General features: G+C 37.0%; 1 protein-coding gene across 1 annotated transcript in view; it reads right to left on the reverse strand.

Moving 5' to 3' along the window:
* The window catches only part of lamb2 (laminin, beta 2 (laminin S)), a 37987-nt gene extending 18209 nt beyond the window's left edge, over nucleotides 1-19778 (reverse strand). Inside the window, exons 1-7 of the mRNA XM_084098470.1 lie at nucleotides 19529-19778; nucleotides 19329-19400; nucleotides 5870-6039; nucleotides 5630-5765; nucleotides 716-789; nucleotides 438-626; nucleotides 291-354 (exon numbers count right to left, since the gene is read on the reverse strand). Coding sequence (XP_083954596.1) covers nucleotides 291-354; nucleotides 438-626; nucleotides 716-789; nucleotides 5630-5765; nucleotides 5870-6039; nucleotides 19329-19359 — 664 coding nt within the window. The 5' untranslated portion in view covers nucleotides 19360-19400; nucleotides 19529-19778. The remainder of the gene's footprint in view (nucleotides 1-290; nucleotides 355-437; nucleotides 627-715; nucleotides 790-5629; nucleotides 5766-5869; nucleotides 6040-19328; nucleotides 19401-19528) is intronic.
* Between the last annotated feature and the right edge of the window lie 302 nt (nucleotides 19779-20080).

The raw sequence follows: 20080 nt of genomic DNA on the forward strand, positions 1-20080 counted from the left end.
GTTAAGACCTGTTCATGAGACATATTGCACTTCTCTGTTATAAGAAGGAATAGGTTGTTCATGTTGTTCCTGGGGAATGACAGTTAAAGTACAGGAACAACAGCCTGAGGGGAAGAAATCAGCTGCTTTTTCCATTTTACATTTCCTCCATCTGCCATTTAATAAAGAGGTAGCATGGACAGCAGCAAACTAGAAACTGAAATATGTGAACTGACCTGTGCCATGGACAACAGAGCAAAACCATTTCAGCTGCGTCCAGTTGGAGGTTAGGATTGTTAAGGTTCACTTACTCTGAATGTTAGGGCTGTAAGGGTCTTCGATCCGAATAGCAGGGTCAAGAACACGGTAAATCACCTGAGAGAAGAGAAAGTGCAGTTCAGCAAACGAATTACAAACAAATGAAATGATGCAAAGTATTCCAAATGAATAACTCTCACCTCTCCTTCTGTCGACGGCTCGATGTCAGAATATCTGGATTCGCAGATAACATCATCAACCTTACGAAGAGGACCCTGAGAAATTCCCGGGAAGTTGAACTCACAGTCGGAGGCGAAGTAACGATACACCTGCCAGGTTCGGCCAAAATCTGCAGATCGCTCAATCAACATGGCTGCTGGACGGAAAGTCTGTGTACAAAAACAATTGACAGCATGAGGTCAGTTTTGGAGTGTTTCAAGGGTGAAGGTTATTTCTTGGAGGAAAGAAAACATCTTACCTTAAATGTCATGATGAGATGAGTAAAGTGAAACTCTGCCTCCAGGTCCAGCTGAAGGTAAACGTCAGACTTCCCTGAGAAGAGAAAAGAGTTCATGTTCACATTAATGATCCAAAGCGTCAACAATGACTATTACAACAATTACACAAAAGTCCCCTCTGCTGTAATAAGATGTTGTGTAAAGAACAAAATTAAAACAAATACTCCCTCATTACTATTTTATCCTTATCAAACATAACCACTTTTGACCCTGAGGAAAATATTCTGTCTTAAAACACTTTTTTCACACTTATTAGTTTTTTTAATTTGTCTACTAAGCAGTTTACATAGGCTAAATAATCTAATAAATAATCTAATAATAATAAAATCAATTAATCTATTATTTAAATAAAATGGCCAAATTTCTAATGATACTTTTATCGCTATCATTATATGTATACTAAATAAAATTAAATAATATGTTTATGCTTTTTGCTTTATTTACCTAAATTGCAGATTGATTGGAAATGATGCACAATAAGCATATTTTGTTAAATTTTAATTTGTCAGTGTGACCCATATAACAAAATATAAAGGTTATATGACAGAAATGTGTAAGTTTTAATATAACTCAAAGACCATAAGATATAAAAATGTCCATATTAGTGTCGCTGAGGAAGATTTTGCTCTATATGTTGGTTCAACATTTGTATCACTTTAATGACTACAAACAGATCCTGATTCCTATTTGACTTCTAAAACATTCTGTAATAAAAAAAGAGAAAAAAAAATCTTATTTAAACTTATCTTTGCTAGCAGACTGCCGGTGTTATTAATACAGAGTACATCTGAAATTGTTTCAACAACTCCGGTGCTGCAGTGCAAGAGTTCTCACATTTTCCTTCCTCAAACACTTTATCTGGAAATGTAATAAGGCTCTGACTCAGAATAACAATGAACAACAATATGCACGTTACAAACACAGTGTCCTAGTGACTGAGCAGAGCTAGAAATAGATGAGGTGGTTTAACAATCTACTTTTTTTCTGTGCAGTTCCTACTTCGACAGTTCATTATTCATCTGGAGCGACAGACGGCCTGTATTCTGCAGAGCTGGTACCATATGGAGCTCACCTGTGCCTCCTGCATTACCATTACAAAGCTGTAACTGAGTGCACTGCAGCAGCCCTTTGTGTTACTGCTGGATTTAACCTATGTTTCATAATCAACAGCCAAACAGGAAGGAAAGGGACGCTGAGACGAAAAGAGAGAGACAGGTTGTACCACAGCAGAAGAAAATGAGGGAGCGGAGGTCAAGTAGAGCACAAAAGGAAATTGATTGAATGACATGCTGTTTTTTCAATTCATGTTTCAGTGTTTCGGCTGGAGGAGGAAGTCGTTAAGCCTCAATTCAGAGCACAAGCCAAAGAGCCATGAAAAAGACTACTCTCATGTGTAGCACCAGATTTACCCTATAGAACACATGACACATCATGAAGAAACCCAAAGAAAAGGCAGTTTCCACGAACAGGGTACTGGTAATAGGGCCTTTTGTTACTATTTAGACATACCCCCATATTTTTGTCATAATTGTGAACATTAAAGCAATAAAGGGGCCACGACAGGAGCCACTTGTGAGACACACAAGTGCTGAACAACTGATCTACTGTTCATTATACAGCATTGTTACAGAAAAGTCACTGAAGCCATAGTAACCATGAGCAAAAATAGTGACCATTCCCTGAAAATGCCCATACTTAATTCGCTGAGCACAGAGAAGATACACATCTGACACACAGGGACCTCCCTCATGCACTTAAACTATTAAAGGAACTTTGTTAAGATGTAAAGAGGTATTGTTTGGGATAAAATGACATATAAGATCTAAATATAATTTCAGCCCATCAGCCATCAGTGTTTGGAAAGCTTCTCTGTAAGTGTAGCTTGCCAAGCTACAAGCTAATTAAAGTAGTAAAAAATCAGAAGTAGAGTATAAGCCACTAACAAAAAGAAGCACTGTGTTTATATCTAAATATATTACTTTATATTGAGTAATATATTTATAGCTAAATAGCTATTGAGTAGACAATACAATGTTACATTAAAAACAACCATTTAGCAGTCAACATTATTTTTTTAAATAGATCAACTACTATCATCCGAACATGTAGTTAAGTTAGTGGCGTCACTACTTTTAGTTAGTAACTCCCCAACACCCAACACTGCAGCCCACAAGTGCACTTAACAGAGTAAACAATAAATGCTGTGGGTGCATTAGGTTCAGGTATCATCCTGCAGCTTTTTCTTGCTCTTTTCCATCCTTCTCTTCCATGTTCTGCTCTATTAGAGTTGTGGTTTCCTCTTTCATGCTCTCTGCCTCTCTCTGTGGGTATGCCAGCAACAGGCTGTCTGTAATTATCTGCAATACTGCAGGGCTTAGGGAGTGAGTGTATGTCAGGGTGAGCTTGGACATCTGAGCTTTGAAATACAGCCAAATCAACTACAACTAACAAACTTCCTCTGTATCTGCACTCTTGTACATACAGTACCAGTCAAAAGTTTGTAAACATTACTATTTTTAATGTTTTTGAAAGAAGTCTCTTATGCTCATCAAGCCTGCAGTTAAAAAAACAACAAAACAAAACAAAACTAATATTATGAAATATTATTACAATTTAAAATAATGGTTCTCTTTTTTAATATACTTTAAAATGTAATTTATTTTTGTGATGCAAAGCTGAATTTTCATCAGCAAGTACTCCAGTCTTTGGTGTCTTATGATCCTTCAGAAATCATTCTAATATGCTGATTTATGATCAATGTTGGAAACAGTTGTGCTGCTTAATATTTTTTTTATAACCTTTTTTCAGGATTATTTGATGAATAAAAAGTTAAAAAGAACTGTATTTATTTAGAATAGAAATCTTTTGTAACAATATACACTACCGTTCAAAAGTTTGGGAACAATAACTATTTTTTTTTAAAGAAATTAGTACTTTAATTCAACAAGAATGCGTTAAATTGATAAAAGGTGATGGTAACGATTTATATTGTTAGAAATGTTTTTATTTTGAATAAATGCTGTTTTTATGAATAAATGCTGTTAACGTTTTACTCATCAATGAATCCTGAAAAAAGTATTCCAAAAAAATATATTAAATAGCACAACTGTTTCCATCATTGATAATAACTGAGTATCAAATCATCATATTAGAATGATTTCTGAAGGATCATAAGACACCAAAGACTGGAGTACTTGCTGATGAAAATTCAGCTTTGCATCACAAAAATAAATTACATTTTAAAATATATTAAAAAAGAGAACCATTATTTTAAATTGTAATAATATTTCATAATATTACTGTTTTTTTTTTTTTTTTTTTTTAACTGCAGGCTTGATGAGCATAAGAGACTTCTTTCAAAAACATTAAAAATAGTAATGTTTCCAAACTTTTGACTGTTACTGTACTTCCATTCTGAGCATCCATCATTATTGTACTACAAAAAGTTAAGGCTGTCAATTTAAGTTGTTAATGGCCTGTGTTGCCAATTTAGTGACTTTGTCGCTAGATTAGCAACTTTTCAGACCCCTCTAGCAACTTTTTTCGTACAAAAATGTGACTAGTGACAATTCTAGCGACTTTTTGAACTGCTGGTTAACATGTAGTCAGTCATATCATACTCTTTCCATTGCATGACAGAAAATATGTAAATGAGAACAGTTTTATTGGACATTCTGCTAAATGTTGTATTAAAATACAGTATGCGAGCAGATTAGGAGAGAAAACGGACAAAGAAATGCCGACAGTTGGCGCATAACGTCATCTTTACCATAGAGAATATCACTGTGGACTGTAGGCTAGTTATCATCTTATGTTAAACATATGGAACTAAATTACATTATTGACTCTTAAAGCCACTTTTTGTATGTGTATTCAATGACTGTATGTAATGTCTTTGAATTATCCTCATTTGGGGGCTTTTGTCAGCAAATACAGATACATGTGGTTATTAATTTGATTAGCTAACTAGCACATGTAATTTCTAGTTATATAATATATCATTTATATTTTTTTTATTTACATAAATTTACATTACCGTTTAAATGGGGTCGGTAAGATGCAATGTACTTGAAAGAAGTCTCTAATGGTCGCCAAGGCTATATTTATATGAGCAAAAATACAGTAAAAACTGTAATATTGGGAAATATTATTACAATTTAAAATAACTGTTTTCTATTTTAATATATTTTAAAATGTAATTTATTCCTGTGAAGCAGAATTTTCAGCATCATTACTCCAGTCTTCAATCATTCTAATATGCTGTTTTGCTGCTCAAGAAACATTTCTTATTATTATCAATGTTGAAAACACTTAATTATTTTGCTCTTATTCTTTACTGTCACTTTTGACCAATTAAATGCTTCCTTGCTAAATAAAAGTATTAATTTCTTTCAAAAAACAAAGTCTTAATGACTTATTCTATGAACTGTTTTAGGCTGATTTGCCCCAGCACTGGGCTTCATTCTGAGTACATGCATCTCTCTCCCTCAGCCTCTGTGTTATTAATAGACACACTAAACATCAACCTTCTAATAATACATGTGAAGCGTTTCCAGTCCCTGCCAAGCAGCTGGGTTTGGAGGGCTCAGGGAGGCAATCAAATTTCCTGGCAACATATTACTCTACATTTGACAAATGAAACCAAACGGATGTGTGGATTTCCATCAAAACATGGCTGAAGCTGTCGATTAGCACACATGGTTTTCTGTATGTCTTAACTAACAGTTGGCTGAGGTTGAAGCCACGGTGCAATGGTTAACACAGACATGTTGAGCTGTGGTGGCCATGCAGATCTGACTCTGATCTATGAGTCTCATAAAGCATTAAAAGCCCAAGAAAGTTCAGCTCGTCTGATACGAAGGTCATTCTCTCACCATTCTCAGACTGCCACCAGGACTTCTTGCGGTGTGCTTTGAAGGTGGTGATGACATTCTCGATGCGGTGACTCATGGGGTTGACAGAAGGTTCATAAGGTCGCCGTGAATCACAGTGGAAACACTTCTTCTCTTCCTACATAAGGTCAAGAGTCGAAAATGGAAAGGATCAGCATGCACTGCAGCATCAGCATCTTCACAAAAAGCTCAAAATGGTGTGTGTGTGTATGGTGTGGTTACCTGCAGATGGCTGACAATGCAGTAGGGTTCTCTCCTCCGCAGGCCACAGGTGGACGATGCTTTCAAGTTCGTTTCCCGACCCACCAAGAGGTCACCGGTTGCAGGATAACAGCTTCCATGGGAACAGCCGTGAGCAAGATCAGGATCCTGTGCGCTGGTCGTTGACAGGACTTTTAATGGAACAGAGAGAAACAAAATAGACATGATGAGCAGAACATGATTGTATTTTTGAAATGTTCAAGTAGAACCCTTTAGAGTACAAGAAAAAAATTAAACATCAAATTTTTGTTCTCTTGCCAGTTTGGCCAACCAGAGCTTAGGCAATTTTCCATTAAAGCTCAGCACATGCCAAGTTTCCACAAAAAGTCCCTTCAGGCTGTGGTGCTAGGGAAAAACAAGGCTGTTTAGCATGATGGGAAATTATTTGGCTATATCAAATTAAGCCAAATCATGAATATTGTGTTTTTTTTATTTGGCTATTAGTACTAGTACTTTTAGTACTTTTTCACTGGCATTTTCACAAGTACACTTCAGTAACAAGTAAGTAGGTTATGCTTTTACGTGAATCAAATGAAACTTTTGTAATGAATCAATTAAAAATAATGATTCATTGTTTCTGTGTGTGTTAAAATGATTTAGTAAATAAAGATAAATAAGAGCAATACCACTGTTTGGGGGATATAAATGAAAATGATTCTTAATCATGTTAATTTTATTGAAAAATACTATATAAATGTAATTAGATTTTATTTTCTACATTGAATATTTAGAATCTTTCTGTTTGGTCAAAAAGATGATTTCTCTGAGTGAAAAACACCCTGAAAACTATTAAAATATTGCCAAAAGGCTAAAAAAAATATCAGTACAATACGTCTTTAGGGTTAAATCAATAATCTTGGGTTAAATCAAATCTCAAATGTAACTGTGTAGCTTTAATGAGAGAGAGAAAGAGAGACAGAGAGCAATCTTTTACAACACCCAACAGCTGCTAAACATTCCTGCCAGTGTCCCAAACAAACCATGTGAGATGATATTGGGGTCTGCAGTTAAGAAAGCTGGGACTGCTTCAGACAGGTGCTGTGATACACATGTACACTCCGTGTGTAATTTGTCTCGATAGATTTCTAGCATTTAATGTCAGAAATCAAATGTAAGCTAACACAAAAAGAGAATTAAGAAAGTCACGTGAATGGACTTGAGTAGCCTGGGAAAACTCTTGTTTACAGCATTTATCCATCAGAGATCTGTGCCTTCAACACAAGACAGCTGCGTCTGTCTGGCACCGTACCATCTCTCATCCTTCTGCCACCAAAATACACACACACACACACACACACACACACACACACACACACACACACACACACAGGACCTGGCCTCACACATCCACATACGGAAACACACCCACCTTGAGTCAAACTCCAAAAAAAGTCTTACAGTAGACTACAGGAACTGATGGGAAAATGCCTGAGAAAGGAATTAAATTCAAATTCAAGGGAAAACCATCTCCATCTCTTTTCCAAACAGGCAGAGCAACTAAACACAGATACGTCTAGATACACCAAATGCAATTTCTGAGCAATGACCGAGCAATGAATCTGTGTTGACCACAAAGCAGTGAGAAAATGTACAGAAGCTGAATTATGGGAAGCAAAGGCTTAAATGTGAGTGGCAGAGCAGTTCCTCTGTTAAAAGGGATAGTTCACCTAAAATAATGTACTCCGCTTCATGTTTCAAATTTTGAAAAATGTCTCTGTGTTTTTCTCTTTTCATTGTATTGACATAAGGTTCTGTGCTCTATTCTTTTAAATATTCTTGACTATACAAGACCCAGCAGGTGGATTGAGAACGAAAAGTTCCCTTTAGAGATTGACAAATGGAAATAGTTTCTCATTTAGTTGCTACACCCACAATGAGCTATGATAATAAATGGTGACAGCGAGAACACAGTTCATACTGTTGTTGTCATGTTTTTATGATGATCAAACCGTGTGGCTTTGTTCATTTAGTAGCCTCTCACTCAGAAATGCAGGTTTCATACTATGTCCGAAGGTCTGCTTGAGAAAGCTGCCCTTCAGTCAGTGTGTGTGCCACTCGCTGCTTCTGCCTTACATGGACAAGCTCTCAGGAATGTGGGAGGACAGCTGGCACGGCAGACATACCTCAGAGCTAACAAAGACCTGCTGTTTCCTTACTGTATACTCACTGAGGAGATTTCAAACTAAATACCCCATAGTCAAGGTAGTCAAGTTTGCAGAAATACATAAAATGCATACCAGTCTTGGATGTTGAATAGAATATACAGATTACAATAAATTAATACTGTTTAGTATGTAGCACAATCTACGGAGCCCCGCACATGACATGTGGGGAAATATATGTAGGCCTATAGGGGTTGGCGATATGGCAAAATATGATATCACTTTTTTTTTTTCAGGAAAATCACGATTCACGATTTTATTACGATTCTTTTTCATGTTGGTTTTACTATTTTGCAAGTGACTAAGTATTACAGACAAACTAATGTCCCTATTTTAAAAACAAAGCCTTACAAGGTAACACAATATAAAACGGGCACGGACACCAACACGGACACCGGCACCGTCACGGACACCGTCACGGACACCGTCACGGACACCGGCACGGCATGGACACTGGCACGGGCACCGTCACCGTCTCAGGCAATGGCACGGACACCGGCACCATCAACATCATGGACACTGGCACGGACACCAACACCGTCACGGACACTGGCACCGTCACGCACACTGGCACCGTCACCATCACGGACGCCGGCACCAGCACGGACACCGGCATGTACACAGACATGGCACGGACACCGGCATGTACACGGGCATGGCACTGACACAGGCACCGGTACGGACACCGACACGGACACTGGCACGGACATGGACACCGTCACGGACACCGACACCATCACGGACACGGGCACGGGCACCGTCACAGGCAATGGCACGGACACCGGCACCATCACCGTCATGGACACCGGCACGGACACCAGCACCATCACGGACCGGCACCATCACGGTGCCAGCACGGACACCGGCACGGACACCAACACCGTCATGGACACCGTCACGGACACCGGCACCATCACCGTCACGGACGCCGGCACGGACACTGGCACCGGCGCGTACACGGGCATGGCACTGACACAGGCACCGGTACGGACACTGGCACGGACATGGACACCGTCACGGACACTGGCACGGGCACGGAAACCGGCACGGACACCAACACTGACACCGTCACAGACACCGGTAAGGACACCGGCATGGACACAGGCATGGCACCGGCACGGGCACCGGCATGGACACCGGTACGGACACCAGCACGACACCGGCATGGAACCAGCACGTACAGTACAACAGTACCGGCATGGACACCAGCACCGGCAAGGAGACTGTTACGGACACCGGCACCGACGCAACAAAAAATGTGAATTTGACTTGGTGACATGAGACTCACCAACAGCAGTTACACAAACAAAACTAGACAAGATACAATGGAAACATGAGGGCTATTTATACACCAAGGCAAATGACTAACAAGAAACACCTGTGAACAATCAAGACGATCAACCAATAAGAACATGAAGGCCTATATCGTGGCCACAAATTACAGTTTTTTTTATTCGCTTTGGTACTATTTTCACAAGTTAGGTGTACATTTTCCAAACTCTTAGTGCTAATATCACAACAGATCATCAAAAGTGCACTTTTTTCAAACATTTCATCATGTTTTCAATTGTGTAAGTACAATACACAAAATCACAAAGTATCCTTTTCACAACACAAAATAAGAGTTTCATCTACATAAATGTTTCATTCACAGTCACTGCCTTTCATAAAGCTCTTACTATCAAACTTTTGATTTGCATCTCTTCTTGTTCAGTTTAATACATTTGTCTATTATTAAATCCAACTGATCTTAATGGTTAATCAATGAATCATTTGGTACACCTATAGATTTCTATAGATATTGATTCAATATACAGTTTCTATAGAACTTGTTTGCAATTTCTGATATGGATAACCAAATGTAATGAATTCTTTTTACATAAGTGATTTATAGATAATAACCACCACGATGTTCAAAGTGTGTGCACACGCATGTGTGTGTGTGTGTGTGTGTGAGAGAGAGAGAGAGAGAGAGAGAGAGAGAGAGAGAGAGAGAGAGAGAGAGAGAGAGAGAGAGAAAGATATAGAGAAATTTGCCATTTGTGCAAATACTGTAAAGCAGAATAGAGTATAAGGGAGAGGAAACAGTCAATGACTGTAAAACATCAGATTGATCAGAGATGCATCAGTAGAAGGGAGACAGATGGCATCAAATACAGCATTTTACATTACAGTTTGTATGCAATACTGTAAACAGATTACCATGGTAGAGACTGCCGAATTACTGTAACTCAACCTTCATCTGTAAAGGTCCACTACAGTATAGATTCAGTCAAATGGTATAGAGTGAAATCATTTACTGTACTGCCAGCAAACTCTGTTAGCACAGAACCTCATACACTTCATCACACCTTTTGATAACACACTGGATAGATACTATTACAAACATTATGGATTCAATTACTTCTAATGTGGCAACTGTAGCCTGTATTACTGTAATTATTCCAGCAACAACGGTGATTTGAAACATGTATCTTGCATTGTTTGCTGTTGAATGAACTGATTGTTAAAAGTACTAAACTGAAAGAAGATCATACTGTTGTGTTTCTGTGATTAAATGTTCTCATTACATATTACAATAATCTTGTGTTTGAAACAATGATTATGTGGACTGAAAAGTGTATAACTGTAATGAAAGCATGAGATCAGGTTTTGAAAGAATGACTAGCTGTGTTACAAGTGTGATAAGTTTGGATCAGTTTTGAAAATGTACACCTTACTTGTGAAAATAGTACCAAAGCGAATAAAAAAAAACTGTAACAATACGTTCCCACGATTTACTAACACATCAGCACGTTTTTATACGTTATTAAAAATTATTATATTGTGAGTACAATTTAGTAAAACGAGGGACAGAATTAGATAAACGTGGCCAAAATATATAGACAGACAGACAGATAGATAGACATATAGATAGATAGATAGATAGATAGATAGATAGATAGATGGATGGATGGATGGATGGATGGATGGATGGATGGATGGATAGATAGACAGATGGACTGATACACAGATAAATAGATAGATTTTTCTTGCTGTGAATATATGAATATATGGGGGGCTGCTATAGGGGCTGTGCAGTGATCCTGACAAGGTTCACTGACTCAGAATAGACAAACTTAGTCTCAGTGTAGTACAGTGCAGCCTGTATAGGGCTATCTATATCTCTGAAAACACAGCCACAGGCCACAGTGATTGTGGACCGGCCATATCCCACAATGCTCTCTGGAGTCATGTTTGTCCAGTCTGAGCTAATCTTTTTCTGTCTTTCTCTCTCTTACATACATTCAGACTTTCTCTTTCACTTTTTCATAATTTTCTTTTTCTGTAAATCTAATAAACCTCCCTCCCTCTCTTATCTGTAGTCTTCGGTTTCTGCTGGTCTGGGTTTGGCTCTGTGTGCCAGGTAGGGATTATCACAGCTGGGACTGTCCGCTTTGTTCAAGAGCTCCACTTCTTCATTTTCTTGCATCTCTGCCCCTCTCAGCTTTCAGAGGGGGATTGTTCTCGACCAGGGAAAGCACAGAATCACCTCCTTGTGTCTCTAACCCCAGAGAGTCATTTTATCTTGGGGACTGTTCATTTGACAGGAGGGGAAAAAGTGACACTAGCATGGCACATAAAACAGCCGGTCATTTCCTAAATAGACCATAAAGAAGCACAGAGGCCCCACTGAAACAAATTTAAGCAAGGTTTTTACACAAATACTGTGAAAAGCAGAAGAGCAACTACACAAACTACCACAGGTCAAATGTAAACAGCATTTCAATTTAAAAATCTTGGTAATCAGTATGCATTGACCTTTGACGTACTGTCCACATCCGTCCACCTGCTGCTGGAATGCAGAGAATGAGGTAAGAATCTTCTAGAGATCTGACCAGGGTTGGGTGAACTGAAGCCAGAACTTCTAAATACGTGCCTTCCATACCGACCCTTCCTGTGAAAAAGCCTCTAAGATCTGCACACAAGGTCTCTAGCGTCCCTATATGCATCAGGGACGTAAAGTTTAAAGAATGTCATTGAAAACTCTACTACTATTCTGAATATCGGGGAACATACTTATTGTCCACACCACATGTTACACTAAATTAGATTTTTTGAAAGTTTCCAAACGTATCCTTACACTGTTAAAAAAATCTGTAGAAATTACAGTATTATTGGCAGCTACTTGCCAGTAACTTACTGTAGATTTAAATTGATGTTATTTACTGGCAACAGTTTGTTCAAAGTTAAATGAACATTAAACATTAACAAGTCTTTATCTTTACAGAATAAAACTAAAATAACAGCCTCATGCAAAGCATTCTGGGAACCAAAATCTGAAGGAAAAAAACAGAAAAAGGTTGATGAAGATTTCTGGTTCCCAGAATGCTTTGCATTAGGTTGTTATTTTATAGTTTTATTCTGTAAAGACAAAGACTTGTTAATGTTTAATGTTCATTTAACTTTGAGCAAACTGTTGCCAGTAAATAACATCGATTTAAATCTACAGTAAGTTACTGGCAAACAGCTGCAAAACTACAGCAAATTTTTTACAGTGTGCTTTATCTTAAACAGTATAGTTTTATTGTTTAAAACCTCCAATATTTTATTAGGTGAAATAAAAGGTTTGCTTGTGCTGTCTTTCTTTGAAGCAAATAACCTTTTGGATTTTTAGTTTTTGATGCAAAATCGATTATTGCAAATTCAGAATAATCCGAAACATTCATTATAATTAAATTGTCATTTTTGAATGTTACTGACCTCAAACTTTTAAACGGTAGTATGTACTGAAATACAGAAATAATTAATATTGTGATTTAAAGAGATGGGTTTTATCAACAAATTGAGAAAACAATGCAAAGACATTCATATGTTTTTAGGTGTGGCTTGAGTGACTAAATGCTTTTTGCGGCTACTGTGTGTGACAAAAGCAGACAACGGCAGACATAAACAGTTTCAATGTCCTCACAGTTCTGACTGTCAAAGCCTGAGCAAGACATGACAGTAATGATGATGCAGCATTCAGATGCCCTTGTGGGCAAATGTGAAATATAGAGAATACATGCGGATACAGGATGTTGCTGCTGGTAATCTTACTCCCTTTTCACTGAGTTTATTTTGGCACTGTGAGTCTAGTTAGTCTGACGAGAGGTGTCTGCTATTTGGAGCCCACTGCCCAGTCTCAAAGTCTGCTCTCTCCTCTAACCCTAGTGCTATTTCCAGATCCCGTCATATCTAGCTCCTCTCCAGTCACACATCCACACACACCTCTCCTAAAGTCTCTTTCCTCGGCTCCTGTGGCTCCTCCAATGAACAAAACAGCTGAAGCCCTGACAGATGAACTGATGTCACCAATGAGAGAATGTCCTTATAGGATTAGAGATAATCAGTCTTTAGATACTTGTTTTTGAGTTTAAATGAAATACATAGACCTTTTCCCAATAAGACTGCTGGGAATAAAGCAGAAAGATGATGAATTGTATGTTCCTGCCCTACTCTCATACGGCATTAAGTCAATGAGAACTGTGTAAAAAAAATAAATCTGCTAAAAACACATACATTCCAAACAACCTAACCACATTCACAGGTTTAACATGCTCATAGGTTTATCTGATCTATAAGGACAGTATTTTAGAGACCTTATGGAAATTAATCTTCTACCTACACTGTTTAAAAGTTTGGGGTCAGTACAAATAACGCTTTTAGTTAGCAGGAATCCATTAAATTGATCAAAAGTGAGAAAATCCAACAGTGATTCTAACTAACACTTTTTAGTTAACTTTAATGTCTTAACTTAATTGTTAAAATCTAGTAATCTGTACTATTCACATACTATGCTTTGTTTACTCAGAAAACCCAAGTAAAGATTAATTGATTGGTTTGAGTTTGGTTTTTGAGGCAGGGAAATTCTTTTCACTAATTTCCTCCACTTCTGCAGTTAATTTTCTCTCTTTGCATTCACTCATCTCCCAAAGTCATCTTGAATGTAGAATTGTCAATACAACTGAAAAATTTGAGAGAACATCACATAAGCTGACTTCATAAATTGATGTTGATTTTCATAAAATGTTTTTAGTCACCATTATGGCGATTAGCGTTCCCTTTGGTTGGGCACTTGGAACTTCATTTATACTACTGTAATTCTCTTCCCATTGATGCAGCGATGCAATAAGAAATCAGTAATTTGGTTTCAAAGGAAGAGAAGTAATATATATATATATATTTATATATATATATATATATTTAGGAAGACAAATAATATGTATATATATATATATATATATATACAGTATATATATATGTATGAATGAATGATGTATAACATAACTATATTCATGTCAATTAATAATCTTTTATAATTTTGTTGCTAACACTTATGTCCTAAATACCTTGTGAAACTTTTAATTGGGTTTATGTAATCCCTCTATATTTGTTGTCCATCTTGCAATTGATCATGCTTGAGTCACAAAGACTTCAACATGCAGCATGCAAAACACAACAATGGTAACAATTATATTTCATTTAAAGTAAATTATCAAGTACTCTCTACAGTTATTTTTTAACTAAGCATTTGTCAGTACCACATTCCTATTTCACTTTACTTGTTTTTTTTTAAGGCAATCGGTTTGCATGCTTTTTTAAGTAAGTCTAACTAATTCGATTTTACAGTGTATGAAAGATTTCTATTCTCTTTTAAATGCTGTTATTTTGAACTTTCTAGTCATTAAAGAATCCTTAAAAAAACCTATCACGGTTTACAGAAATGTACTTTTTGAACAGTATAAATGTAGTATAAATCCTAGCAAAGTATGTGAACTGACCTGTTAATTGCAAAAAAAAAAAGCTTTCTTTCAGTTGCCCTCTTAAAAAGCCTCCACATATTTTAGAAATGAGTGATTTCTATTAACTAGTAGTTTTCTTTTGTGATTACGTAATAGTGCTGGTAACTATAGGTTAATAAATTGAACCTTACTGTAAAGTGTTACTAAATTAGTTGAAATGTTCTTTGAAGGAGTTGCTGGAGCTGTTCCAGCTCATTAAAGAGGATGTTCTGTGGGCAGGTTCTCCGGGGAATACGGGTACAGCATGAATTATAATGTTTCTGCACAACTTCCCTTGACCTGCATGAGAGATCATTCTTCATTCCCTCAGGACAGTCTGTTAAAATACTTCATATCCTGACAATCACATATGGAGGTATATACAGCTGTGACACATACGTGTCCACATGTGGAGCATGAGATTTGTCAGGAATCAGAAGGTCAAAGGACTGAGAAAGTGTGAGAAATGTGAGAAAAGTGTTTCAATCTGTGAACGAATCATTCTTTGGAGTCGACTCTTTTCAATAATAAATCCATATCACAAAACTGTTCTGCATGTTCTGTTCAGAAGAAAAAAACTGATGGTGCGTTTATGACTTTTTTGAAGCTCTAGTGCTGGAAAAGAGCGACCAGAAGGAATAAAAATCATGCGGGTTTGGAACAACATGAGGGTGAGTAAACAATGCCCCTTCAAACTGATTGGGGCATCTGGAAAATTGACTGTCTGGAGAAGAAAAGGTGAAAGCTACCATGGGTTCTGCATCGTGCCAACAGTGGAGCATCATGAGACCATCCCTGCATGGGATTGCTTTTCATCCAAGGGATTGGGCTTTCTCACAATTCTGCCTAAAAAAAAATTCCATGAATAAAGAATGATGTCAATATGTCCTGCAAGACGTTTGATAGACATCTCCCAACGATCCAGGAGCAATTTGATGGAGCACCATGTCACAAGGCAAGAGTGATAATGAAGTGGCTAGGAGATCATTACATTGAAATATTGGATCCGTGGCCAGGCAACTCCCTGGATCTTAATCCCAGAGAACCTGTGGTCAATCCTCAAAAGGCGAGTAGACAAGCAAAAGTCCACAAATTGTGATGAACTCTGAGCACATATAATAAGGCAAGAATGGATCGCCATCACTCAGGATTTGGCCCAGAAGCTGATATCCAGCATGCCAGAGCAAATTGCAGAAGTTATGAAGAAGAAGGGTCAACACTGTAAATATTGACTGTTTGCATATTTCATGTTTTTGCAGTAACAATTTACAATAAGGTTCATTAGTTAACATTAGTTAACTACATTAATTAGCATGAACTAATAATGAACTCCACTTATACAAAATTTATTAATCTTTGTTAATGTTAATTTAAACATTTACTAATCCATTATTAAAATCAAAAGTTGTATTTGTTAAATGAACTGTTAACTAACATGAACATACAGTGAATTAATGTATTTTTATTAACTAACGTTAACAAATACAGTAACAATGGTTAGTTCATGGTTAGTTAATACATTAACTAATGTTGAACCTTATTGGGACAGTGTTACCGTTTTTGCAAATAAAAGCCTTTAAAAATTATAAAATGCTTATCAATTTCCATAGAAACATGTAAAAAATAATCTAAAAACACTGAAGAAGTAAACTTTGCGAAACACAAAAATGATGTCACAGACAATACTTTTGGCCATGACTGTCTGACGCTTCTCTCTTTAGAAATCTCTTTCCCCGAGGCAGAAATCTTATTCAACTCGACTCATGTAAACAGACACGTTTCTTTGCCTTTCATTTCACCACCTCTCCACCCCCCGCATTAGTCCTTTCTTCTATTCCTCTCCTCCACATTGCACCAAAGCTTTAGATGAAACTTGTGAACAAAGGTTCCTTACGGCTTTTCATCTTCTTTTCATCAAGGCTTTCTTTTTATTTCATTTTTTCTGAAGATGAATAGACAGCTTGAATGGATTATTACATGATTTTTGGAGAAAGTCTATGATGGAATTGTAGGGTCATCTAACACAAATGATCAGTTCTATCAATTATAAAGTACTTATATATTGAATTCTTAATTGTGATTGGTCGGCACAAATTATATATGCCCCATTCACACAAATATCACAGGAGGTCATCTAGTGGTATCAGACATTATTATGTGTGTGTGTGTGTATATATATATATATATATATATATATATATATATATATATATATATATATGAAGAGTTCAGATGCAAAAGCCTCTAAGTGCCATCTGAAATTTTCTTCTAGAATGATCATTTTTATCAAGCTTGTATATTTCAGTTATACATACATATATATATATATATATATATATATATATATATATATATATAATAATGCAATTTTTGCATGTAAATTGCAACCGTGCAATGATGATCAATTCATGATCATTTCTAAACCAGTTCTAACAATATCTGTGGGCCAACTCTATCCACAATCAACTTAAATTAACTGTCTGTGAACAACGTTGTCGCAGTCAAACAATCCGTGAACAGTTCAATGGCCTTTAAAATTAAACTCAGACAGGCAGTAGACGATAAATGTGACAGGAACTAAATAAGAGCAGCTCCTCATCAGCTGTCTGCCTCCTACAAACCCGCTACTTTCATTAGAGGCTCACCAAAAATAACACTCCCACTGCTCTGCCTCTGACACCTCCACATTCTCTCCAGCTTTATCAATCCTCTCAGACACAGAGGCTCCTACCGAGCCCTGGAGCCCATCACTTACACAAAACTTACAGCACACGACAGCTGGACAGTAACACTAAATGATAAAGAAAGACATGGAACACAGTAAACACACTGAGGACACTAATGAGTGAGGTCTGGAGTATATATGGAAACGAGACTGTGACTCTTATCAGTACATACAAAGTAATACGTACAATTCCTCTAATTGGATATTGACCTCACTGTGGCTTCTTTAAAAGGCACGAGGAATCAAATTTCCTAATATTTTAAAATAAGAGTTTAATCTAACTCAAACCTTCCTTTCAAGTCTAAAAATCTCATTTATTAAAACTGAACTGCAAAAATGACTTCTGAAACTTTCTGATGTCAGACAGATGTTTCATCCGTTCACCGCATTACTTGATTAGATTTAGATTTAACACCAGAAGAAGGAAAGACAATAGTAAAAAGTGTAGGAAGTCTATCAAAACGTGTGCTGGAACAGGGTTCCCAACTTCATTATTGGCAAATTATTAAATACTTTTATTCAAATAGCTAATAAAACTCTTAGCCTACTAAACCATTGAATTTATCAACATGCACCATTAATAAACCATTTTAATAAGATCATGTAAATGTTCTGTTTTGCTAGAATTGATTTCATTCACTTTAATTTGTTATTTCTAATCACAATCCCACTGAAGGTCATTCAGATAACGGCAAACTCCCAGTTGTGATTTGAGAAAGAAAAAGTTGAGAAAAAGGGAATGTGAAGGTCGGTATTCTCGAATGAGCAGATTTAGACTCATATACAAAAGGTGTGCATAATTTTTCAAAGAACAATCAAGGATGCATATATTTGGTTAACGCTATTGCAAAGATGAGAGAACCTGAGTTAATTCAATGAGTGAAGAACTGTCACTCATTAATCCAAAACACATGGCCTCTCTGTAACCTGCTGACCTCTTGTTTACCTTTAAGTATGCCTGTAAATTTGTTTCAACTTGAACTAGACAGACTGAGGAAATAAGCAAATAAGCTAATTGGATGCCAGAGGGGGGTAATAACATGGGCTGGAGACCTTTGGCTTTGAGAAAGAGCCTCCCTTCAGACTCATTGTTAGTGTGGAGCATCACAAGTCAACTGAGCCGAGTCTACTGAGACATCAATAGAGTAGACTTCAATTATATTAACAGGTGCAAAGGATTCATGGGTCTTGTGTGGGGTCAGGCACAAAGACATCTGGTGAATGGTTGAACTTGGCCATACACATCTAAATGCAAAGAATGTATGAGTTACTTTCTATACATTCATACTGTACTGCCTAAATGCTTATGGTTAATACTTCTGGCCCCAAAAGTATATCTAAACATACATAAAGTCTATCAGTCTGGCCCACTATGAGTGCCAAATAGGCTATGAAACACTTGCATATCAATATATGGAAAAAAAGAAGAGAGATTTTCAAATGGCAAAATGTATAATATATAGTAATAAAATTAAATAAACAGCTGTCTCTCAAAAGCGGTATAGAGAAACAGGCACTTCCACCGAAAAAAATAATAATTCATAATCCATTTAACATCTGTACAAAGCATATTTACATACGTTGCAAACTAAACTAATAATAATGCATGAAGATAAAATATAAGATATTACGAAAAATAACTACATTATTGACACTCTTGCTCTAATAACTGTACAAAACCACAACAGCATATCATGAAGAATTTGATTCACTATTCAAGCTACACTTACCATAGATGAACAGTAAGAGAAGCGCGCGCATGGTGCGCTTTATGATGAGCTCCCTTCAGCTGCCGCGCGCCTCTAAAATATAAAAATCACTATTCAGCCGTCACACAACTTCACCTTACTTTCACATAAAACCTTTAGTAACATCAGAAATAAAACGCAAACGTACGCATTTCTTTAATAATGCTGGAAGCGATACTCACATGTTTACTGTGATATTGTCGATGGTCAAGCCAATGAGACTTTGGGCGATATCAGAGTCAGACGGACTTTCTGAAGTCCTGTTACAGCTGTGGAAATGACTGATGGAAAACATTCGCTGGAGTAAAGTGATTCCTGCGAATCGTAAAGCAACATGGTCCTCAGGGAACAGGGAATTCCACTCAGTGTCTTGGAAAAAATAATCCACTACTTGTTTTCCGGAGCGCCCTGCACATGAACGCGCGTAGTCGAACAGGAATGCGCGCGCTCCTCAAAACTGAATCAAAAGGACGCTCACAATAAAAAGTAATAGTAGTAAAACTTACACACCACTGTATTCATTTTTTAAATTGTGTTAAGGAAAGCTGCATGATTGTTTAAGGAACAATGAAGACTAGATATTAATGCAAATAACAAATGAAAGACCTTCATGTTAAACATTGTCTGGTTATGTGAGTAGGCCTACAGCTCACAAAATTATTTTATTAGTAACTTATTTCAACCAGTGATATTCAAGCCAGACCTAGAGACCTCCAGTAACAGGATATAGCCTG

The sequence above is a fragment of the Abramis brama genome (assembly GCF_963993115.1).
Source record: "Abramis brama genome assembly, chromosome: 22".
In the NCBI taxonomy this organism is placed as follows: domain Eukaryota; kingdom Metazoa; phylum Chordata; class Actinopteri; order Cypriniformes; family Leuciscidae; genus Abramis; species Abramis brama.